At 40.4% G+C, this 25,577-nt stretch overlaps 1 protein-coding gene across 5 annotated transcripts in view; it reads left to right on the plus strand.

Annotated features, from left to right (window-relative positions):
• Positions 1-25,577, plus strand: part of UBP1 (upstream binding protein 1) — a 58,332-nt gene that overhangs the window by 16,380 nt on the left and 16,375 nt on the right. For 2 of the 5 annotated variants that reach the window (XM_009464448.2, XM_087768662.1), the window contains exons 3-9: positions 10,355-10,506; positions 17,837-17,913; positions 20,549-20,654; positions 21,273-21,379; positions 23,109-23,261; positions 23,415-23,525; positions 24,082-24,189. In XM_009464448.2, the coding sequence (XP_009462723.2) occupies positions 10,355-10,506; positions 17,837-17,913; positions 20,549-20,654; positions 21,273-21,379; positions 23,109-23,261; positions 23,415-23,525; positions 24,082-24,189 (814 nt within the window). Of the gene's footprint in view, positions 1-114; positions 922-10,354; positions 10,507-17,836; positions 17,914-20,548; positions 20,655-21,272; positions 21,380-23,108; positions 23,262-23,414; positions 23,526-24,081; positions 24,190-25,577 lie in introns of those variants that run through there. The other 3 variants (XM_087768671.1, XM_087768685.1, XM_087768678.1) reach the window with 3 other exon arrangements.

Here is a 25,577-nt window from a genome sequence, read left to right on the forward strand (position 1 = left end):
CCAGTGACGTCGCCTGGCGTGAGGAAGTGCCCACTCATTGGCTGGTCTTCCCCCTCGCCCCTCCCCGCCCTTCTCTGATTGGACCCTTCGGCGGAGGCCAGCCAATCGGCGGCCGCAAACGCGGGAAGGCCCTGCTCCGGCAGCCACCCGGGGGTGGAAGTAGTCGCCATGTTGGCGTGAGCGGCGGTGCTGCGCGGGAGCGGGGCCACGCCGGAGCGGCGCGCGGCTCCCGCGGCGGCAGCGGCGGGGGCGGAGAGCCCCCCAGGGGCGGCCGTTACAGGCGGGCGGTGGCGGCGGCCCCCCCGGCGGGGCTGTAGCCGGCGGCGGGTGCCCGCGCTGCTGCTGCTGCCGCCGCAGCCTCCCCCCTGTGAATGATGCGGCGGGAGGCGCCGCTGGGCTGGGTCGGAGCTCGGGCGGTGGCAGAAGCGGCGGCGGCGGCCCTGGGCAGCGACCGGTCGGAGGCGGCGGGGAAGGGCGAGGCGGCGGAGGAGGAGGCGGCCGCCCGCTCCCCAGCCCCCCGCGGCGGCCGGGCGAGCGCAGGATGCTGAGAGCGACCCCGCGCCCTGGTCGCGCCGCGGGGAAAGGGCCCCCCCGGGGCTGAACGCGGACTCCCCCTTCCCCCCGCCCTGCGCGCGTTTCCCCCCTTCCCCTCCCGCCTCCTTCAGCCCCTCACTCTCCCGGCGCCGCCCGCCGAGACGCCGCCTCCCGGCCGGAGCAGCAGCAGCGGCGGCGGCGGCTCCGGGGCTGAGCGGCTCCTCCCCGTCCGGCTCCTCCCGCGGCGGCGCGGGAGAGCGGGGGGCGGCGGAAGATGGCGTGGGTGCTGAAGATGGATGAAGTGATCGAGTCTGGGCTGGTGCACGACTTCGACGCCAGCCTCTCCGGCATCGGGCAGGAGCTGGGAGCCGGTGCCTACAGCATGAGGTAACTCATCGCCCCGGGCCGGGGCCGGGCGGGGGGAGCGGTGGGTCCCGCGTCCCGCCCGGCCTCCTCGGGCAGGGAGCGCAGGCGGGAGCTGGGGCTGCCCCCCCCCCCTTTTTCCTTTTTTTTTTTTTTTTTTATTTTTTAAATTCCTCCGGCTCCCGGAGGCTTTTCCCGAGGAGCGGGCAGGCGGCGGAGGCCGGCCCGCTGTCTCCCGGTGGCCTTGCCGCCTCTTTCCCGGTACTGGCCGCCGTGTGCTCCGCTATGGCGCGAAGGGGCTGCCCCGACGGGGCTCCCGCCCGGCCCTCGCCCGCTCCTGGCAGATGGCCTTGCTGGCGGGGCGGGCTGCTGCTGCTGGGATGCTTTTGCCCTATATGTATAATCCCTACCGTCAAAATGACATTTGCTCTGTCCCTTGGCCACGTAACTGGACCCCCCCCCCCCGCTTCAGAAGATGATCATCTTCCGCTCAGCGAGTGTAATTCTGTTTCATGATAAACAATAGCCGTTTTTTCTAACGCTGAAAAAACGTTCCTTCTCGAGCAAGTAAACCCTGTGGTAGTTAATAGGGTAGTAGTATGGTTGTACCTTATTCAGCCTGTTTATTCTTTCATATTTCTGTGTAGTATGTGTCTTTAGTAACGTTTTTTTTTTTTTTTTCCTGCCGTGTAGCTCTTTCTGTTCGTAATCAACTTGGCAGTTTCTTTACCTTTTGATTGTTTCCCAGGTTTTACAGTAAAAGTGTTTGGGTGTGCTTTTTCAAAGTTAAGATAAAACTGTACTTGTTTGAAATAAGTACATTTTATATCAGTTATGGGCAGAACGTCTGGATTCCTGAGTGAGTTATTAGGGTGAAAAAGGGAAATTGCTTTGGAGACACTAGGAGGAGACATTTTAGTCTAAGGTTTTTGACAGGATTAGTCAGTATTCTGAGAGTCTGGAGAATTTGGAGCCTGGCATTTTATAGTTTTGATGGCCTGTATGGAAGATGCATTCTCTCTCAGGGTTACCTGAAACTCGGAGGCCACCACAAGTTTCAGCTGTTATGTGTATTTTAAGGCGGGGCTTCGCAGGTGAAGTGTTGGAACTGCAGTATCTTTGTTCAAAGTTATAAATAAGGGTTTCAGCTGAATAGAAATGAGGACCCTTTTGCTAGTGTTCGGGATTGTGAGCGCAGCAGGTTTATGGTGGTATATGTATTTGATGGGTTTTTGTTTTGTGTGGCGTTTGATTTATTTTATTTATTTATTTATTTTTAATTAAAAATAACTTTGAGAACTTGCCGGTTCAGAGAACGAGGTGATTCACCTCTCTTCATGAGAATACTCCTGATTTTACATTCAGCTCATCTGGATTTTATTCCCCTTCTGTCTTGTTTCTGGCTTTGTCAAGCAAACGTTCATCCCACAAAGCGGTGTGCCAGTTTTTGTGGGCAACTGTATGGCAGTTGCCTGAATGGCTTCTCAGCATTCGGTTTCTGGTTATCTTTTCCTCGTGCAAGCACCAATGGATAATGCATGTGCTCCTGTTCCAAGAACCATTCTTCCTTCTCTATCGTGATCCAGTTCTTTCTAGGTTTTCTTATGATTAGAAGTCTTGAGTTTTGGCTGGGATGGCTTTTTAAAGATTTCCCTTTCTTTTTGCAGGCTTCATTTCTTCTCCCAGTAATGCACACTGTTTAGCTTCTTGAAACTTTTAAGAATTTTAATCTTTACTGCTGTTGTGATCGTTTCTTCTGCTTGTATCATGCTTTTATGGAGGACAGCAATCCTAAGTGGTTTTTTAGTTACATATACCTGCCTGTTAGGATATTTTGAATTACCACAAAAAGAGTTGTAGCAGTTAAAAGCAGCTCTTAAGAACTAATATTGCACAAGCTAAGCTGTGTGTTAGTCTTAAATTTTGTTGCACGCTTTATGTTTATGATGAGATGCGAGTGTTTTTGGAACACACACTAATATTGTTTGTAACTTCAATTTCTGAACACATAGCTAAAGGGATCACCTAATTGCAGTTAGCGTTTGCTGGATTCAGAGTGATTTCAGCAAGTATGTTAGTTATTTTATGCATTGTTTAGATTTCTACTTTAGGGAAATCATGGCCTGTTAAGTGATGTGAGAGGGGAAAACTAAGAGAAGTGGTGTAGCATGAGGAGTGAAGATACTACTCTGTCACTCTTCTGTGTGCCAGTAGAAGCTAATTACTTGTCAACTTCAGTTGGTAATGACACCATTGTATAGATTTAAGACTCTCTTAGTGATTTCTTACAAATCCATCATATCCATTGTAATACAGCAAGAATGGTGTAATTTTGGGGATCGCTGTTTGTTGCTATGAACTGTTAAAAAATGGAGGCTATTTCATTGAAAATGTAAGTTTCAGGAACTGCCTGCTGTTTCTCTAGCAGAATTCCATTTTTCATGTAGTGAATTATTTGATTAATGAATTGATTTAAATTAAGTTAAATAAGCATCAATATAAGGACAAGTACTTTAATGACTGAATTTTTATGTGTTATTTGGAAGCTTAGTATATGGATTTATTTAAACGCTTGCAATTCCAATGGCATTTGTAGTGCTAAAATTGAAGCCTGTCATTGCGGAACCTGATGATTACTTCAGGAGTAGCTATTTCGGTATATATTTCTAGATTAAAACCCGAAGTTTATTAAACTAAATGGCAAACAATGGCTCTTGTTTCTGAAATGGGAAAGTCTATACAAAAGACTGTATGAAAATACATGCAGAAAATCCTCCACTTTTGGAGAATCGAGTCAGCTTGACTCTGCTGCATCTCCCAGACACTTGGAGTGTCTTTGGAGAATGGAGCTGGCTGCTGCCTTGGTTGAAAAGAACAGAAACCTACTGCTGTCAGTCTTCTTTCCTTAACTGTGCTGTGGAGAGCCTTGGATGGTGAGGGAACTTTGTGTATCAACTCTCCTCCAAAGTTTAGGCTAAAGTAACCATTAAGGTGGTAGCATTTGGGGGATCGTTGTCTTAGAACTTACAGCTTTGTTTTCTGGTGGAGAAGAGAGGGACGGTCTTGTCTTCTAACAGCTTTCAGGTCCCTGACATCCTTTTTTTGGCTTCTGATGAACATGATTGGGTCATGACAGAGTAACTGTCTTAACTTTATAGTCGCTGTGCAAAACTAAAAGAATGGAGTTATTTCATTCAGGCCCTGTTTTCCTTGTGGCTGTTGTTACTTTCTGACAGACAAAATGACTGTTTATGCTTCCCCTAACGCCTCCCACTCTTTTGAGACTCTGCTGCTGGTTATGTTGGGTTTTTGTAAGAGGAATGCTTACTTAAGGTATCCTGAAATTTTTTTTTTTTAAGGTGTACACAGTATTTTCTGCAGAATACATTGAAAAGCTTCTGTTGCAGTGGTCCGTTTTATTTTTATGTATTGTACTGTAGAAAAAATAATTTTCACTGACATCTAGACTCTGTAAAATAAAATTTTATGTACTGATTAGAACTGGAGCTTGATTCTTTGTGCCAGCACACAAATATGTACATACCTGTCAGGAAATAGACCTAAACCTCCTTGCTTTGTTACCACGGGTAAGACTTGTTGAAAGATAAACCTCATGTTCTAGATCACTGACGTTGGTTTGGTTTCTTTGGTTTTTTTTTTTTTTTTTTCTTCTTCCTAGTTGAATGTGTGAATACATTTTGAAAGGTTGAGCAGTTTAATTCTTAAGGAAAAGGCTCTTAAGGTTGTGTAACTATCTTCTCTGTTCCCCTGTCACCTCTCATGGTGGATGGACGTGTGAGATTGAGAGCAGGGCAGCAAGCTTACCCTCATTTACGCTGTATGTGTTACTCCCGCTTCGGAGCAATCTGTACTATAGCTGCTGCAAATTAAAGCAGCTGCCTGACCTCCCTGTGCCAGAGGAGTGGATGGGGAACCGGGGATTTGTAATTGTGAACAAATACTATTCTTACAGCTTTTCTTTGGTACCTTCAAGAGGTTAGGAAGACTCAGGTTTGGGTGGTGGGATTTTTGTTCTTTCTTCAGTTGTTTTTTGCATTTTGTGCCAGACTCCCCATGAGTCGAGGCCTTTAACCAGCTGAGTATCTGTATGATGGCTTGTAGGATTCCTGGGAACAGCATTACATTTGGACCTGTTTTCTCATTCATGTTGCACTTCTTGACAATGGCTTCTGAGAAAGTTGTTTCCCAGCAACAGCTTCCAGGAGTCTCATCTCATATCAGGCTTGCTTTTGTGGACACAGGGAAAGTGTTAGGGAATGGGAGAGCTGATACTTCCTTACATTTTCTTATGGCTTGTTCAGACCTCTTAACAGTACAGAACTTGGCTTTGAGATCATAACTCTGATTGAAATACTGCTTGAGAAGCATTTTTCTCAAGGTATTTGTCCTTGTAAACCACGCTTTAAAGTTTCAAAAGACCTGCATGTTCTTGGATGCTTTAGTACTCACACCCAAAAGTATACAATCCAGAAGACAGATAAGGCAGATGATTGATGGAAAGTCACTTTGAATTTTGATGACTTAGTAGTTCCTGTTCTTGTAAGGACAGGAGGTTCTTCATCTATTTTGTGACCCTATTATTATTAGGCAGGGCTTTGGTTTGTTTTTTGTTTTGTTTTTGTTTTTGTTTTTTTTAATGCTTCAGAAAAAGTGTTGAAAAGAGGGTTTTCAATTTGGAAGGAGGGTGATTTTGTGGCTGACAAACACATTTCACAAGCATGGGAGAAGGATAACTTACATTTTTCTTGGTCTTTTTGTACTATGCTCAGGTAGTCTACATAACATAGGATAGCCTGTCACACATGATCCATCCCACTGGATGCTTTGGTTCAAGTGTTAACATGCACCTTGCTTTCTCTTCTAAGCCTTCCTACTTTTGTAGGGTGAAGTTTCATTTATGCACTTCTGTAGAATAGCTAACTAAGAGATTGGGTGTTGGAGATGTGTTTACTGCCTGCTTTTGGTGCGTAATGAAGACTGTTTCTGTTTGTTTTCCTGGGAAAATTTTCTCCTCCCTCTGGGAAGAAAGAATGCTTTCAGTTGAATGTTTTAGATAACAAATTGTGATGGACTGAGATAAGACTTTTTCTTGCTGGAGCTAATAGTTTCAAAAATTTGGTCTCAAAGTTCCCTCCATCAGGAGAGTAAACCTTGACAGATCTGCTTTTTCAAATGATATCAAGAAGTCTAACAAAAGATGCTACTTCTCCTTCAAAACATTGCTATTCATTTATACCTCAGCTTGCTTGTAATAGTCCAAAGTTCACCTAGATGAGGCAAGTGAAGTAAATTAGTCTTTTACTTCACAAGATCAAAAGTTATCAGTGGCAGAAAAAGAACAGAATCAGTCTCTTAAAGATCTTTTCTCATGTAGCCCAAGATCATTTCAACAGTAGCTATTTTGGAAAACTTATTTTTCCTCCATCTGGGCAACTCTGCCAGTGGGTGCCTCAGTTTAGGTAAGAGGTACTTTGCCATTTTAAATAACCTCAGCAAAGCTGGCAGTAAAGTGCCTGTCAGTAATCTGCATTGGGCCATCACAAATCAAATTTCACCAGGTGAGTAGGAAAATGACTAAAGGATGCTGAAGTAACATGGAGGCTGCCAGTGATTTACTGGGGGGCAGATAATTTGCACTGCCAGTCCATCGGCTCATTATAAATGCAGAAATGGTATCTGGGGTCTGAGGAAGAAAAGCGAGAACTGAGAAGGCTGACCTGCTCTCCTGTTTTTTTTTTTTTTTGTTGGGGCTTATAATAGAATCGGTATAAAATTAGAGGTGGTAAAAAGACTGTCATCTAGGATCTCTGTAGCTTTTAGGAACGTGATCTGTATAATAGCATATATTATATGCAGTTTATCACTTACAAGATACTCTTCTTCAGTGTAAGTAAAGAGGGCTATTTAAAATATTAAATTTCTGTTTCCTGTTGATTTCCTACTCTGAATTGTGAGTACACCTGGCATCTTTTCTTCAGTTGTGAGTGATGAATTTCATTTTGTAGAAAATGCTTGTCACTGTGAAATTTGGATGGTCCCTATTTGAACTAATGTAAAGATAAACAACAGGGGAGTTTGGCCTCAGAAAACTGGGAGGAATGTTCTTTGTATTCTAGTATTTATCAAAGCTGCATGTTCCTAATGATTTTCTAGGGAAACGGAGACATTAGCAATTTCTTCCCTGATTCCTATATCCCTGTTACTGCCAATCATGAGAAGGGAAATGGGCTTAACTCATTATGCCTGCCCTCAAGTTATGTTTGGTAGGATGGGGGTTTCTCTACAGTAAGATTTTTATCACCTGCTTTTGCCACCCTCAGTTGTGTAGCTGTGTGTTGGGCTGTGCTATGAACTGGTAGAGATCCCAACGTAGCCAAGAAGATATTTTGTAGAGGGGAAGGGTGGGGAGGGAGCAGCACATCTGGCAGAAATTCTTTATGCCAGGACTGCCCAGAAGACCTTTTGCGTTGCTGAACCATAGGCTCACGGGTATCGAATAAAACTGGTCATCCTCTGTTGCTGTACCACGGTGACTGAAGGATAGACCAGTCAGTCGCTTCATAGCGGCATCCTTCTTGAAAGTCAGAAAAGATACATCGCTTTTTTTATGAGGAATTAATAGTTGGCTCTAAAATTGGTTAACATTTCTTTATCACTGGCACTTTCAAATCTTAATTTGAAATACTTTATTCATACCTTATTGACTCTTTTTAATTGCCTGCAGCTTTTAACTGTTTTTAGATGGGAACAAGTGTATGTTTAAATGTGAAAACACTGATATTTCATTCTTTATGAGTGAACAAATCAAAATGTTATTTAAACGGTATTTATTTAAAGACGGTCTAGGAAGGAGTTTTAAATTGCATTGGCTTCTCTTTTCCTTTGGAATGTACTAGTACCCAGAAGACTTCCTTTTATAAGAAAAATGTATGTTTTTATTTGGGAAAATAAATGAAGATTCTTACATTTGCCTCATGCTGTTTGCTGGAGCATTTTTTTGGAATGGTGGCATTTAAGAATACGCATTATGCTCTCCTTACAACTAAATTGTAGGGTTGAGGAGTTGGGTGTCGTCTTGTTTTTTTCTTCTGCAGTGGCAGTTAGTCATTACCACTTTGTAAGTATTAGCAAAAGTAGGTTTGAAACTGGCTAAATTTGTCTTCCATTTGTATTTGTTGGCTTCCAGTGCCTTGTCTGTTAATTCAACTAGTTCATTAACCACAGCACACATTCTTAAGCTAGACCAGATGCATGTTTATCTTCAAATTGTGGGTGGAAGATGAAGGCTTGAAAGATATTTTTTATAAATACACAAAAGACGACTCCTCTTAATCTTGCGTGCTATGTGAAAGCAAGTGCTCTAGAAGTTAGTCAAGAACTGCAGGTTATTTATTTGGTGAGGTACTTTGCATGCCTACTTTGTTGCACTTTGACTCTTACGTGTGTATTTTAAACATCGTTATTGTTTCCGTGTTCTTTCTGTTTTAAAGTTCCTCTTCATAAAAACACCAAGTAGTGTTTTATGTGCCAAAGTGTGTGACGAGCATGGGTTCCTGGTGTAGAAGTCCCGTCTTGGGACGATGCTTCTCTCTGCTTGTCGCACTGCTCCCTCTTGTGTTGGGCTGCCCTCCGCTCATGCTGCCCTTTTGACTGACATCAAGGCATGAAGCATCTCGTTGTTCCTTCTGAGTCATCCTCAAGCAGCAGTCCACCAATCTCTCTTAAGTGGGTATTTCACATTGCCTTCCTTTGTACCTAGTTAAGGAATACAGCCTCCTCTGGGCTCTGTTTTGGGGAGCTGGTATCAGAAGTAGCTAAGGTATGGTTGAGCAGGCTTGTACTGATTTTTTTGGACAGTATCCTGCCTTGTCCTCTCGCATGCCTGTTTGTAGCATCTCCTGTGGTTTCTTCCTAGTGGAAAGGAACCTGTATGGGTGTCTTTTTTTTGGTCTTTTTTCATTCTAGTTGTTATTTTTTGGGAGAGACTATTCAGTTTCTACAAGGTATAGACAAACTTCTTAAGCTTTCTCAGTGTTCATAAGTATTTCCTCTTTCAGGTCAATAGAACTTCTTCCAGGTAGCCAGGGAAGTGCAATATGATGTGGGCTTTAACTTACTGTATGTGGCATGTGCTCTGAAAGAAAAGTTGGGATGCCCCAGCTGCACTCCTTGTACCTAATGCTTACGTAGACCAAGTCTATCCTATAGCCTTCTGTGACATAGAAATATTGGCTGTAATTTCACTTTTTAAGTTGATTATGATACCAATACTTTTTGATTTTCCAGATATGATCTGGAATTCAAGAGGAATTACAGAGTTCTCTTCAAATAAAGCAACCTCTCACAGAAATGAGGAACAGCAAAAAATAATTTTACTTCAAGGGTATAAAGTGTAAATAATAGTGCAATACAGAAGACATTTCTAATTCTTTTACAAAAAATATTGAATCTATGATTGTGATCCATGCAAGAGAAAAACAAAAGATACATGCAGATTAAAAACTGAAGCAACAGGTGAGGTTGTGTGAGAAATCTTCAGTTTAGAAACTAGGTTTCAAAGGAAGTTTCAGGGATCTGCAGATAAGAATTTCATCATGAACAAAAATTCAGTGCTAGAAAAACTACCTTTAAACAGAACTCACTAATCTCTTTGAAGTTTTATTTATGAAGGATTACTGTATACAAGGAAAACAAATATATTGTTAATACAGAATGTTTAATTCTGTAGAAAGCAGATGATGAGTTTGCTGGTTGTGGTGAAGCTGTCTCTGTTACTGCTACCTGTGGACAGCATGGATTGCTCTTTACTCTTCAGAAACTTTGCTGTTCCAGAGTTTTTCTGGTCTTATGTCTGTAAGTGAAGTGAGTCTTGGCATATACTTTCTATAACTTAGGTTTTGTGCATCTGCTGCTTAATCATTTTTGTGCTATCTGGTGTGCTAAAGCCTAAAAAAAGTTAAGATTGAAAAATCTTTAATATCAACAGAATTAATAGTTAGATACAATTACACTAAATGGGGAGAAAGATTTTCACAGTGTAAGTAACTTTGGGGAATATATTTTTTCAAAGAACAAAGTAAATGCATTGCTCTCAGCTGCACGTGTATTAGGCAAGCTTGCCTGTGTTGACAGGTGAATAGTAAACTGATTTTTTTCAGTGGAGACAAGAACTGAAGATCAAATTTTCAGAGGATCAGCACAACTTACTTTATTGTCTGCTGAGGTCCCAGAGCATTGTTTATGTATCCTAGCCTAAAATTTTGGTGGAAAATGTTTTGGATACTGCTTACGTTGTTTTCACTAATAAAATCAGAGTGACACAATTCTGCACCTGTAACACTGTGGGTTTTTTTTAAGTCACAAATAACTTTTTTTCTTTAACTTCAGGCAAAACAGGGCCAACAGTCTCACAAAGTTATTTGTTTGTTCTTTTCAGTGATGTTTTGGCACTGCCTATTTTCAAACAGGAAGATTCCAGCCTTCCACAAGAAAATGAGACCAAACATCCACCCTTCCAGTATGTTATGTGTGCTGCAACATCTCCGGCAGTAAAATTATATGATGAAACTCTTACATACTTGAATCAAGGTTGGTATCCATATATACTAACTATAATCCATATATACTAACTCTAACTGCATAACTATAGTGAATGCAGCTTGTGGTGCAAGTCTAAAACTGAAGTGTGATACATGTGGGTACATCCAAAATAAATGCAAGTCAAAAATGAAGTTGGATACCTTACTAGTAGTGTTGTTTGGTTCAACTCACAGGTATAGTCTGTCATTACTTCCCTTTTAGAGCGTGGATATTTTTTTTTTTTCCCCTGCTGTGTGTGTTTATCCCTCTCCATCCCCCACCTCCCCCAAGAAAATCAAGCCAACAGAGCTTTTAGGAGACAAATGTCAGGTAGTAATAGCTTAAAATACAAGACTAATTTTGCATTCCTGTTTAAACTTGATTGATAATAGCAAGTTAATTAGATGATATTTGCATAAGGTACACACAAACACCCCCAAAAAGTCATAATAAATGCTAAAATGTCAATCCCTAAACAAAAGGTGTTGCACAACAGAGGGCACTGTAATTGTTCTCAAATTAGCTATACGTATCTGCCCAGAACAGTATTATGTTTGAAACATAAACACAAGTGGAGCTACCTTTGTAGTTACCTTTGGTTTGTGTGTATTTCACTATTGCCTGTCTACATTTATGAGAATGAGTCTTCCTGTTTTTTCCTCATAGCTTGTGGTTGATTTGCATGAAAATTCAGTTTTCCTTCTACAGAGGGTATTGACTGCTGGGTAAAATAATCTGAATGTAGTCATTGCCATGTGATAAAACCTCCCTCACCTCTGGAAATGACACTGGTGTCCTAAGTTTAGTCAGCTAGTATTCCAAACTCAAATAAAACCATTTATCATTTGTTTTGGACCATATCGATGGCTTTGTACGCTCCCACCCTACTCCCAACTCTAACGCTCTAGGATCACGGTTCCTAGATTTAGTTTTGCTTCTTGTTTTCTTTGTGGACTTCAACCCAAAAATCTCTCAATAGACAGTGCTGTAATTAGAAGACGCAGTCCTGCAGCACAGTTTGCATGAAAAATAAAAATAATCTGCCATATGAGGATAGGCTGAGAGAGCTGGGTTTGTTCAGCCTTGAGAAAAGGAGGCTTAGAGGTGATCTCATTACCATGTACCAGTACTTAAAGGGGAGCTACAAAGAAGATGGAGACTCCCTTTTTACAAGGAGTCACGTGGTGAGAACAAGGGGTAACGGGTACAGGTTACTCCCAGGGAGATTCCCATTGGACACGAGGGGTAAATTTTTCACAATGAGAACAGTCAGTCATTGGAATAATCTCCCTAGGGAAGTGGTTGACTCCACTACACTGAACACGTTCAAGACTCAGCTGGACAGGGTGCTGGGCCATCTTGTCTAGACTGTGCTCTTGTCTAGAAAGGTTGGACCAGATGATCCTTGAGGTCCCTTCCAACCTGGTATTCTATGATTCTGTGAATTAAAAAATACATTCACCATTTGTTTTCCATATCCTACCATGTTTTGGTACAATTAATCTTCTTAGCTCGTGTGCTTCTCTGAGCAGTGTACTACTTTAGTGTGTAGTTAAGAGGACATAATTTAAAATACATATTGGTGAATTTTCCTTGATCTTTGTGAGCTATTTAACTTACTAATTGCTTTACTAGGTTGCAGAATTTGTGTATTTTACATGTGTATTTTCTTGATAAGGTATCCGTTTTACTCAAGTTGAAATGCTTCTAGTAGTGTGAACTTCTGGTGATGCATTTCATACCTGGAGGTGTTTGACTTTGTACTGGGGCCCTAAAATCTGTGAGAGCAGATTGTATCTAATTTGATACTGACATGATGACAAAGCATCATTTTCAGCTTTCTGTGTGAATAAAGTTGCTAAGTGTTTCATCTTGCAGTACCCAGCCTTTCTAAATATGTTTTAAACATTACTTGACTTTTCTAGTAAGGAGAATAATGGAAGTTCTTTAGGCGATTTGTAGTTTCTTACAAACATGTGATTGCATAGTTCAGCCATTTGCTTAGTCAGGTGTACTTTATTTATTATCACTTTTTGTACCCTGAGTGTTCTCTTCAGCAGAAAACAGTACAATTGCAGCAGTATTCTGGACCAGCAAGATGCTTTGCACTGTTTAAAAAACTTCAAAGTTTTATAAACTTTAAACTCTGTAGAAATACACTTTGTTTTCTTCAGTGCCAGGATCCAGCCTCCCTGACCAAGCACAAAGCTTGAAGATCAGCTGGGGAACCAGCACAAGGCAGCAAGCTGAAGGAAGAAAGCGTTTGCTATCTCGCCTTTGAGAAGAGCTTGCCATTTAAGTGACAGTGTCTGAAATGACTGTAAATGTTTAATCTGCCTTTGAAAATCTCTTAATGTAAAGATTTCTTTTGCAAAGCAGTTTTGCTGTTTTTCAGTGTCCTAGGTAACTTACCTGATGTTGAAAAATGAAGGCATTGGTATAGCCTTTTTTCTAAATAAATATGCAAAAAAAAAAACCCAGGTGGCCAACTTCCCTTCTATGCTAATAGTTTAGACAGAAAGACAGTACGTTTGCTGCCTAGGTTAAGACTTTTTCCTAAAAAACCTCTTTACTAGCTGTTAGTGTATATATATATATATCAAAAAAAAAACCCGCCAACTTTGAATAGTCTCGAGAGATTACATCTTTCATACCGGAGCCATCTTAGAATAAGGATCAGTTTGCAACACTGAGCTGTACTGGCACATGTGTTTGTGTAATGAGTTGGATTAAGTCCTCTAGAAAAAGAGTCATTTTAATCCTGGTGACTTCAGTTATCTGGTTTCTAGTTTGGCTCCATTACCAGGCAGCGTCTTGCCTTAAATCATTTTCAAGAGGATTGTGAATAGGCAGTACCATAGAAAGCAAATACCCTCTCTAATTTCATCAGCAGTTGTCTTAGTTTACTGGTTTGGGAATACCAGAAGCAACGGGGACATTTGCCCTGTCTGTTAAGCTATGGTGACATTTCCTAAGGCAATACTTAAGCAAGCCCTGACTTTACCCTCTGTCAGTAAGTGTTTTAATTGGCATAGCTAAGAGCATCGTTCAGAGTTCAAGGAGTGTCTGGATGATGATCTTAGTCACATGATTTAGTTCTGGATAGTCCTGTGCGGAACACAGAGTTGGACTTGATCCTTATGGGTCCCTTCCAACTTGAGTTATTCTATGATTCTATGAGCTGATGGAATATTTAAAGTGATTAGGTTTTCAGCTGAAGCTGATTCTAGAAGTTCAAATCTTGGACTGATGATGGTTGGTTATTCAGGGGTTTGCTAACTGTAAAATCTGTTAAATGAGTCCACTGAGAATGCGTATCAGAGTTGTAGGGCAGTGTTTTGAGTTGGCTGCTGTTCAGCTAGATGTATATCGAATAGCAGAAGTGGTATGGAAGAGAATTGCTTTTAAAGGGGAGGCGTTCTTTAGGTCGGTTTACACAGTGCAGCTAGGCTTGTAGTTCTGTGAATGCAAAGGACTGCTTGGGAGACCTGGGATCCACCTCAGTAAGGGGTGGGGGGCAAAGGTACCTTTTCCAGCAGGATGGCTGACCTGGTATGGAGGGCTTTGAAGCAGGAAGGACAGGGGAGGGAGAGAGTTACCAGCAGCACTGTGAGAGGGCAAAGGGCCTGGAGTGATGTGCCTGAAAGGGAACACAAAATCAACAAGAGGGGGCTTAAACAGGGTCACCTCCAACATTTGGATGTAAACAAGGAAGTGCCTATAGAGCACCATTATGGGGAAACCCCAAAACCCTTTCTGGGAAATCAGCATGGTGGGGTGCCTCTCGGAAGTGCATGTGCGTTAATGCAAGCAGCATGGGAAGTAAACACAAGGAATTACACATCTGTGTGCAATTGTAGCGCTATGATCTTGCTGGGATCATGGAGACATGATGAGATGGCTTGCATGAGTGGAATGTTGCAGTGGAGGGATACTGGAAAGGCAGGACAAGAAGATAAGGAAGGGGGAGTTGCCCTTTATGTGGGAGAACAGCTAGAATGCCTGGAGCTCTGCCTAGGGATGGATGCGCCAACTAAGAGCTTATGGGTAAGGATTAAAGAGCAGAACAATATGGGTGACATTGTAGTGGGTGTCTGCCCCCTGACCAGGAAGAAGATGAGGCCTTATACAAAGAGCTAGAGAAGTAGCCTCATGTTCACAGGCTGTGGTCCTCATAGGGGGACTTCAGCCATCCTGATGTCTGCTGGAGGGACGATACAGCAGGGCATGAACAATCCGGGAGGTTCCTGGAGAGCATTGATGACAGCTTCCTGACCCAAGCGATAGAGGAGCCAACAAGGAGAGGTGCTCTGCTATACCTCATACAACAAGGAAGGGCTCATTGGGGATGTGAAGGTCGAAGGCAGCCTTGGCTGCCGTGACCATTAGATGGTAGAGTTCAGGATCCTGAGAGGAGGAAGTAGGGCAGAAAGAAAGATCACATCACTGGACTTCAGGAGAGCAGACTCTGGCCTCTTCAATGATCCTCGTGGTAGAGTCCCATGGGATAAGGCCCCGGGGGGAAGAGGGGCCCAAGAAAGCTGGTTAATATTCAATGATCACCTCCTCCAGCCCCAAGAGCAGTGGATCCCAATGAGCAGCAAGTCAGGCAAAAATCCCAGGAGGCCTGCATGGATGAGCAAGGAGCTCCTGGCAAAACTCAAACACAAAAAGGAGGCTTACAGAAGGTGGAAGCAGGGACAGATAACCTGGGAGAAATACAGAGACACTGTGTGAGCATGCAGAGATGCAGTCAGGAAAGCTAAAGCCCATGAGTTGGATCTGGCAAGGAATGTCAAAGACAACAAGATGGGCATCTGAAAGTACATAAGTGGCAAAAGGAAGACGAGAAGATGTGGGGCCGCTGCTGAATGGGGCAGGGGCCCTGGTGGCACAGGACATGAAAAAAGCTGAGGGATTAAATGCCTTTTTTGCCTCGTTCTTGATTAGCAACACTGGCCTTCAGGAATCCCAGGCCCTAGAGATCGGGGGAAAGACTGGAGCAAGGTATATGTACCCTTGGTGGAAGAGGAACACATCAGGGAATACTTAAGCAAACTGGGCATAAATAAATCCATGGGCCCTCATGGGATGCACCCACAAGGGCTGAGGGAGCTGGTAGATGTCATTGCGAGGCTACTCAATAGTCTTTGAATGATCATGGTGACTAGGAGAGGTGCATGAGGACTGGAGGAAAGCAAACGTTGCTCTGATCTTCAAAAAAGGCAAAGAGGAGGACCCAGGGAACTACAGGCTGGTCAGCCTCACCTCCATCCCTGGGAAGGTGATGGAGTAACTAATCCTGGGAACCATTTCCAGGCATATGAAGGACACGAAGGTCATCAGGAGTAGTCCGCATGGATTCACCATGGGGAAGTCATGCTTGACCAACTTGATAAACTTCTATGATGAAATGGCTGGCTTGTAGACAAGGGGAGAGCAGTGGATATTGTCCACAAGTCATTGTCTTCAATAAGGCTTTTGCTATTTTCTCCCATAAGATCCTCATAGAGAACCTAATGAAGTATGGGCTGGATGAGCATCCTTGAGATACTCAGAAGCAGCCTGGACTTGGTCCTGGGCAACCGGCTCCAGGTGGCTCTGCTTGAGCAGGGGGGTTGGACAAGATGACCTCCAGAGGTCCCTTCCAACCTCAACCATTCTGTGATTTTTGTGAAGGTGGGTACTCTTGTTTCAGTGTTAAGCAGTGGGCAGTTAAAGTTCCTAGCCTTGCTCCTGTGGCCGCTCTTCAGGAAACAGCAGAGAAAGTGGTATCTATGGCTCTCCTATAGAGATTACTACGATCAGTGCTGTGAGGCTCTTTATACTTTCAGAGCAGCTACATGTCCAAAAATCCAGAATGAAACTTATCTGTCCCTTTGTTTTGAAAACTCCCCATGCTATTTTTGCATTTTTGAGCCTGGCATTCTTTGATTTTTACTTTCATCAAATCTTTAGTCTTATAGTATTATTTTGTACCTGTAAAAGGTTAGCTACACTTGTTGAGCAAGCAATCAAAAATTTTTTTTTCTCCCCGCTCCCGCCTTTCAAAATAATAGTCAAAGAGAACAGGGAAATATTAGCAAAAGTTTTATTAATAGTGCTAGATTAAAAAAAACCAAACCTGATGCTGTCTATAAATGCAAATGGACTTACATGTGTTAGATCTCTATGTGAGCAAAATAACACTGGTAATTGAACAAATCTCATTAACAGGAAAAAAAATTCCCTCCTGTTAAATATAGGAGGAGAAACGATCTGTTGCTTTACTCAGCTGCACTAGGTACATTTAGTTTTCATATAGATTTCTGTCATCGACAATCAAGTGCTGCTGGAGTAAAGAAAGCCTGTACATGTGTAGAGTATATACATAAATGTGCTAATGGTGTTACAGCAAAAAAATGCCAAACAGTCCATAGTTGAGGGTAACATCAGTCTATGGAGCAGTGAAAGGAGTTGAAGAAATCGTTTGCTTGTTCACGGGGGTATAACAGCTGAGCCTTTACCTTGTAGGGCAAGCCAATAAATGTCTTTTAAATGTAGTAAACACTAGAGCGTAAAGGTAGTTTGGAGGGTAATGTAGAAGGTAACGAGTTTACTGCACTTGATCTTAGTGAACGTCTTGAAATCTGTTTTGTCCTATATTTTAATAATCTATTTTGTCTTGTATTTTAGAAATTCATTTTTGCAAATGAATACATGCTGCTCACCTTAGAAGAAAAAAATCCCCATAGTTCAAATGAATTACTTCTAACTTTCTCTCTTATGAAGCATAACAGTTCATCAAATTCATTAGAAGCATAGGTTCACTCATACCTGTTTGAAATAACCAGTAACTAGCTCTTTTAAAGGCTTACTTCGGAAATAATACAAAGCCTGCAAATCATACAAAAGCAACAGGTACATGGGCAAAATGAAACATGGGAGAATACTATGTATTTTGTTTGAAGAGTATAAAAACTCTTTGCGGGAGTTAGTTTCAGAAGACCAGTCTGTGGTTCTCAGTGTATTGCCTTTCATCAGTTTCAAAAATAAAGGAATTCAGCTTTGAAGGTAAGTTTTTCTTCGGAAAAAAATAGAGAAACGAGTACTTACACTGCATGTAAAATGAAATACTTTAAACTTTGAAAGTATCCATAGTTTTAAAAGGACCAAGAAGTTCCACTTTGTTGCCCTAATTCCTGTGTTGTGAAGTGAACCTTGTTATAAAAATCTCTTAAACACAAGTTTCGGTTACTGTTCTCGTGTACTGTGAACAAAAGCTAATTCAGGTGCATTAAAGACAAAATAACTTTGTGCTCTAACTCTTCTACTGATACAAACTTTTTTCTTTTTAAAGGTCAGTCCTATGAAATACGGATGCTAGATAATCGGAAAGCTGGAGACATACCAGAGATCAATGGAAAACTGGTGAAGGTGAATTGAAGTTCTCTAGATAGTGTTACTAACAAACCTCTGCTGATTGCATATGAAAAGAGTAGTTCTTAACTTTTTATTGTACTCTGATTCACGGAGGATGGTGGACCAGCTGATCTGACCAATAAAGAAAATAGGCACAGGGGAACCTAATGCCTAGTTTTGTTGTTTCAGGTTTACTACAAATTAAAAGAATATACATGTATGCATTTCCCCGTTTATGAATGGGTTAGTTTCATGTAACTTCAGATAGGTAAAAGTGAGCTCATCACTTCAGGTACCCTTTATGAGATCTGCAGTCTGATTTAAGATTAGATGAATCTCCACTAAATGTGCCGATGTCTTTCTGCTGAGTAAAAGGAAGCTGTGGTAACAGTGATCTCAAATTTAGGTATCTAAAGTCAGGTGAGAGAAATCCAATTTAGAGACTGTACATTTTATGGATTTTTTTTTTTTCCTGCTGTCACTAGATACTTGTTCAGAATGAATGTAGACCAGTGATATTTAAAAAAAGAAGTATGAATATGAATACCTGATGCATAGAGTACTTGTATGTACTGAAGACCAAATTATTTTATGCAAAGATTAAGATACCTAGTTGTCTATAGTTTCGTATCCAACATCTTCTGAGCCATTTCCTTGTCCATTTCAAGTGATTAGGAGATGTGGAAGGAGGCTAGAGGATCATTTAGAAAGAAGTGGAGGTATTATGAGGATGTTTCTTAATAGGTGTTATGGAAGACACATGGAGCCAACCTGTGCTTTTTGCAACAGTGGGATATTGGAGCTATATCCATAGGAAAACAGATCTCTAATTTTGCTGCTCATTGAGCAGTTTGTTCCACAGCTGAGCTCCTTTTCCTAATTCCAGATTTGTCTCCTTGTGCTTCAATGTTAACAGAAGGTACTGTGGATCTGAGGTATTGATACAAGTATAAGAATGGGGCAGACTGAAAAATGCCCAATTCATGGTACAAATTATTAAAAGAACTGGTGAAGGGGAAGGGTTTGGATTTTTGTTATAAGCATCTAAATTCTCTGAAAAATCTTATTCAGGTAGTAGGAAAGAAGGGAAAAACTTCAATTAAAGTCACTTTGACAGTGGTACTGATAAGTGCCCCGTAACAGTGTGCCCATGGGAGGCTGAGTCTTTACCTGTCAACTTTGGGCTATATAATTTGTGAACTTTGTCTGCCTTGTGTAGTCCTGTGCCTTGTTCTTATTTGTCTGTGGGATGCTTGTTCAGAGATAATTTCAGGAAGTTTGTTTCAGAGATAATTGCAGCACAAGCATAAAACTGGGATTTGCGAGTTCTGTAATTAAATCTTTTACAGCTTGGCTTGTTGACTTGCTGTAATAAGCGTGTTGACTATTTTGCCCCCTTAGGTGCTCCTTCCTTGTAGCTTTGGGGAATCTCTCTGCTGTAATTTTATAGGTTCCTATATTGGTGATGAGCCATTTGGTAGGTAAAATAGGACAAAGCGGTGTAAAAGTTCAAAAAAGTAAATTTTACCATAGCAAGGCATTGTAATGCCGCAGCAACAAATTTTCCATTTCGGACACTTAAATACTGGAATCCCAGTATTTCAACAAAGAAGACATTTCATGTTGGTGAAGGTGGCTGCAGATATTTCCAACTTCCAAACTTGCCAGTTTGCAGTGAAAAAGGAGTGGTATGTTTGTACGTGTGTGTGTGCACACATGTGCTTTCTGTTATCTTTGGAATAAAACCAAGGAAACGCAATGTATCTGGAGGATGCACTTCATTTAAAAGTTCTTCGGGTTTTTTTGAATACTTTTATCCACTGTTAATACAAGTAAGACTGTGGGCCAATGGGAAAAAATGAAACTTTAAAAAGTTTGTCTACATTGTGTTTGTCCAGTAGCAATTCATGTATACAGGTTTTTTTCCCCTCTGTATAACAAATTGCTTTGTATGTGCATTGATGCAGCAGAATAGAAATGTTTCTTTAATCTGACTAAGAGCACAGTTGTAGCAGAATTGGTCACAAAAATAGGTACTGTTGGCTAATTGCTTCTAGCTGAATAAAGTTAATTGCATCATAGTATTTTTAGATTAATATTTCAGCTAGAACAGTTGGAATAGTTTGGAAGTTGTTTATTCTTACTATTAAAATCATAGATTTGTTGTAAATATGTTTATAAATACTTGGAAGGGATTTTTCTATTAATTTTAGTTCTTAAAATTGTCTACAAAAATTCAAAACATTCCCAATGAAAAAAATGGTCAAACTATATTCATCGCTTTTCAGAATAAATGACGTCTTTTGTGCTTGTTCTCTAAAATACGTTTGTGTTGCCTACACAGTGTTGATACTGTGCTGTTAGTGTTGCTCAGCTCACTGCATGTAATTCATAGTGCCATTTAGAATATACAATCAGATGTAACTCTCTCTTGCATTTTTACCACGTTTTCGAATATCTCCTGCTGCTCAGTTCTATTTCTGTGTTCTGGAACATTTTGGGATACTGATGATTGCCAAATTTTTTGCTGTAAATACGTGGTTATCAGCACTGTGGCTATTCTGGGATGTTCTAGTGCTTTATCTTAAGGCAGTTTCTAAACGTATAGTAACTTTGTGGCTCATCAGATGCTTGTTTTCTTCTTTGTTAGAGTATTATAAGAGTTGTGTTCCATGACAGAAGGTTGCAATATACAGAACACCAGCAGCTAGAAGGTTGGAAGTGGAACCGCCCTGGGGACAGGCTTCTTGACTTAGGTATAATTGGTTTTTTCTCTGTTGGCACTGTATGAAATTCAATTTGCAAATTTAAATTGATCAGGGTCACATTTATGCTAGGGCTGGTGAAAAAAACGCAGAGCAGTTTTCTGTGTGCTGCTTTGTCTAGTGTGTATATTCAATATAAATGTTCTTACTACTTTCACATTACTTTAAAACCTGTAAGTGCTACAGAAGTAAGATAGCAACTCTGCAATCTTATACATTTAGTGATCTTCTTAATTTTGATTACTAAATGTTACAGTAATTAGGAGAACATAGACAAAATAACTTTCTCTAGTAGATTGCGGAAATGACACCAACATGGTTTCTTTATTTTGTGTAACTTTATAATTTTTGTTGCGTAAGCTGGGGGGTGTGGGAGGGGATGGGGAATCAAAAAACATCCCCAAACCCTGACCACTTTGTATGTTGAGTCTACTAAGTTTCTTCAGGTTAGTCCTGAGAAACTGTTTATGGGCTTATGGTCAAGCCACCAAAGCCCACCTTTTTTCACCCTACCCGTGTTTGCTGATGGTAACCTTATGTTAAAATCTATTTCTAGTGCTTTCTTGGAATATGATTATTTTAAAATATATACTACTTATTTTAATGTAGATATTCCAATGTCTGTTGGAGTCATTGATATCAAGACAAATCCAAGCCAGCTCAATGCAGTTGAATTTTTGTGGGATCCAACAAAATGTACATCTGCTTTTATTCAGGTTTGAAACTTTACTTGACTGGATGTTTGTGTTTGGTGCCTTTCAGGTCACGGAGAATAGTGTACTTGTACTATGAAGCTTCTTGGTTTCTTATTTGTGGGATAGACGTGAAATACCAGCTTTATAAAAAACCACAGGTTTATAGCAACTGTTAGTTCTACAAGGGTTCCTAGTTAGGTTTTTCAGCTTGATTTGAATTTATAAAAGCATCTTTTAAAAACAATTTAAATAAAAGGCTTTCAAAAAGCTCTTTGCAGAAAGCTGCCATGGTTAGGATATCTAGTTATATGAAGTAGTAGAATTAATTTATATCCCTCTGAATAACTGTCGTTATTTTACTACTGCTTTTTTTTTTTTTTTAGTTGAGAGGCCTACTCTCCTAGAGATGAGCTTTAGCAGAGGCTTGGCTTGAGGATACAAAATGAAAATTAATGTGCTACAAAGAGAGTTCTAAATCAGACATCCAAAGATGTTTCCTACTATGTCAGTAAGCTTCCTTGTAGTAGGATTTTTATTATTTATGTATTTGATATTCAGGGCAATTGAACATGCTTTCTTTGGAAATTATTTAGATAGAATGTTCAGTTTTGCATTGGAATTTTTAGCTTACTTTTGTCTCAGATCTGTTTTTATTATGAAGAAAAGGTATAAAGTTTGAGGTAGCAGCGTTTCTTACTGAGGCTGCCAAAATAGGTTAAATTCCACATTGTCAGTAAAGTAACTGACATTTGAAGACATTTTTTTCTAGTAAGAATTACACAAGTATGAAAACGTATTCTCCTTGAAGAAGTGTGAGATAACCTATTGAGTATTTTTGTTTATGCACTTTGTTAGAGAAAGTGATAACAGACGGACTGAAAAAGGAACTGATTCTTATTATGCAAGTATAGTTCACTTATTCTAAAGGCTACAGCATAGCGGCACTCATTACACTTACAGCTTCAGTTTCCAGTTTATGGTTCTCTGTTGCTGATGGCCATAGGAAATAAAAAGATAGCATTGTAGTCATTGAGAGTGCAGGGTATGCTATTGTCCATGGTGTTTGGCTCGCTTCAGATTCCATAAAGAAGCAAAAAAAATGGGGAGCACTGTCCAGTGAGGTTCATCATAACACTTTCTGTTACAGATTTTCTCCTTAGATATCTTTTAAGGGTATTTCTAGCTTATAAACCCAGTCTTCAGGCTGATGAAGCACTTCAGGCAATTACTTACGGATTAAGAAGTCTGCTGACTTATAGGAAGTTGGGCATATTTGAAAATACGCTCATTTCACATGAGATTAAAAACTCTTCCAGTCAGTGACCTTCTATAGCTTTGGTAATATTTATTACAAGTAACTCTGAAGTTTATTCTAGCTTTAGCTTGAAAAGCTTTTTGCTGTATTCGTGATAGATGCAGTTGTCATCCACATACGTTTTTCTTAAGATCCAGCAAGTTCTTATTTAATAAGAATCTATAATGACTTCTGCTTTTTGGAGAGATTTTGGTGACACACTTGTTTCCACTCTTCCCTGTCAGCTCAAATATAATGTTTTTGGCTTCATTTGCACGTGGGCATGAAAAACGTTACATGAACAAAACGTTAGTGATGCAGCTCGGTCCTCAGATAGGCTAAGTAATTTGTTACTTGTCCTTTAGAAAATGTATATGGTGTTGGTAACACATAGTAAAATTCATGTCTAGAATGCTTCTGAGGGTCCTTCTTGTTTGGTGGTTGGTTTTTTTTCAGGTACATTGTATCAGCACTGAATTTACCCCTCGTAAACATGGAGGAGAGAAAGGAGTTCCTTTTAGGATTCAGGTCGACACTTTTAAACAGACTGAAAATGGAGAATATACAGATCATCTGCATTCAGCCAGTTGTCAAATCAAAGTTTTTAAGGTAATAGTAGGAAACAGATCCTTAATAAGTCTCTCAGAAGCTCTCATAAAGATGGGGGACATCTTTATAATACTGCTTGACTTCTGAGATCAGATTTCAATTATAAAACTGTTTTCCACCTGCTTTCTTGTTCATGTAACTGTTCATTTTTAGCCAAAAGGAGCAGACAGGAAACAGAAAACAGACAGAGAGAAGATGGAAAAGCGAACTGCACATGAAAAAGAAAAGTATCAGCCTTCATATGACACCACAGTTCTTACAGAGGTAACAAAAGAGAATTGCATCTGCTTACTGAGGAGAAAATATATAGATACAGCATATAACTTAGCTGCAGTCTTGGAAGGGTTGGGGAAGAATTCGTTCTACACAAATAGAAGCTTTTTATTTGACAGACTTGTCCAGTGAACAGCAACATAAAATTTTAAGATTGTGTGTAGTTAAACTTTCATTTAGATACTCAATAGATGCTTGTAATAAAACACACTGAGATTGAACACTATTTGACTGACTGTACTGGACCCTAGAGCAAGTCTTTTGGTACAGATCTAAAATCCTGGCAGTTGAAAAACAAACAAAAAAAAAAAAAGAGGGGGGAATCTAGAATGTAATTATCTGCCAAGTTTGAGCTTCAAAGTATATTTTTTGGAGATTACTGAATTTAAGGCCAGAGCCTCAGAAGGTTTTTGCATTTTCTTTTTATTTAAACATCAGTGAGTTTTATGCAGTTTTCTAAACATTTCAGAAGTTTTTAAAAGGCTTTTAGATCTTTCCTCACTGTATAATGAAAAGAAATTGATCCAAATCTTTGGTGTTTGTCCAGATGAGGCTTGAGCCTATAATTGAAGATGCAGTTGAACATGAGCAGAAAAAGTCCAGCAAGCGGACTTTGCCAGCAGACTACGGTGATTCTCTGGCAAAGCGAGGCAGTGTAAGGGACTTCTGCTTACCTTTTCATTGTGCAAGATACCTTGTGCAGTGTTAGATATAGGAGAAACTTCCATTATCTAAAGTAAAAATATTTTGATTACTGTGTCTTAATTTTATTCACTTTTATGTATACCAATTACTCCATGTTTGTTTTCAGCAAAGGAATCCTTCCTAAATCTAACACTTAAACTGTTGCAGAGGGACTGTGTTAACTTTTAAAAGTCAAGAGCTTTCCGTTTATGCAACTTTAAATGAAATAGCTTTTTGCTTTCCTGTATCTGTGTAATTAGTGGAAGTAAGAACAGTGAAATTCAGTGTTTCATTCCGTATTTGTACTTTCACTCAATATAAGTTTCCATATGCATCAGTATTTTTAAAATGCCATGTAGCGTTGCAGCTGGTTGATCGTTAGTTACTGATTTTTCCTTTAGCCATCTACATATTGCGCTCCAAGCAGGTTTAATGCGGTTCAGAAGAGTCAGCACAGCTTCATGACATGTGTACGCTAACTCTGTATCTGCCTCCCCAAACCAATCTAGCATATGTCCTGCACACCCTTCCTGTCAAGGGTTAGCATTTTAGATTTCTTAATTGCTGTTTCCAAGGTGAATATCATTGTGACCGTATGTTTTTCAGATGAGAAACAATGCTGCATCTTCCATTTGGCAAGTTTAAAAGTCAATTAATAATGTGACTGTGGAAGACAATTATTTGACTGTTCTTTGAGCAGGCATATTGTGCTGACAGCTCTTTCCCAGCAGCAATTAGGCAATGACTGTCTGTCTTGTCCCTCAGACATAATTTAGTTTGTATTTATGATCTGTAAAAGTGATGTATAAGGTTTAGGTTATAAAATAGTTCAGTGTATGCCTCTTGTTGTTTATAAACCATGTAACTGGGTGGGAGGAAGCAAGTCATATTAAGCCAGATGGGTTCTTTGGGGGATTTTTTTTTTTTTTTTTTGCCCCCCCGAAACTATTGTAAGCACTGAGCTGTCTGAATCTGCCTTCTACTGTTCTTGGTTGTTGTTTTTTTTCTTCCTTTTAAGATGCACCTTTAGGATTCTTTGGCAGTGCAGACATTCTTTTATTTGTTCCAGATGGGGCAGGGGGAGGTACAGACAGGAGAAAACAGGATTTTATCACTTTCACTTATAAAACACGTCTGAAGCGTCTTTTGAAGCTGGTCCTTGGAGGGATTTCTACTCCCCTGCGCTCTCTTCTCTTTCTGTTGTTATAAGTACATCATAGAATGATTGTTGCTTATAGGAAGAACAATAGGAAAAGGTATTTTTAAAAGATATGACAAATTCCTTGTCCAGAGTAGGACAAACGGTAGCCAAATGATATCTGAAAGTTGTCTAAGCTGTTCTTAACAATCTCCTGAAAT

The sequence above is a fragment of the Nipponia nippon genome, unplaced genomic scaffold (genome assembly GCF_047370975.1).
Source record: "Nipponia nippon isolate SJK-2023a ecotype South Korea unplaced genomic scaffold, ASM4737097v1 scaffold_1, whole genome shotgun sequence".
In the NCBI taxonomy this organism is placed as follows: domain Eukaryota; kingdom Metazoa; phylum Chordata; class Aves; order Pelecaniformes; family Threskiornithidae; genus Nipponia; species Nipponia nippon.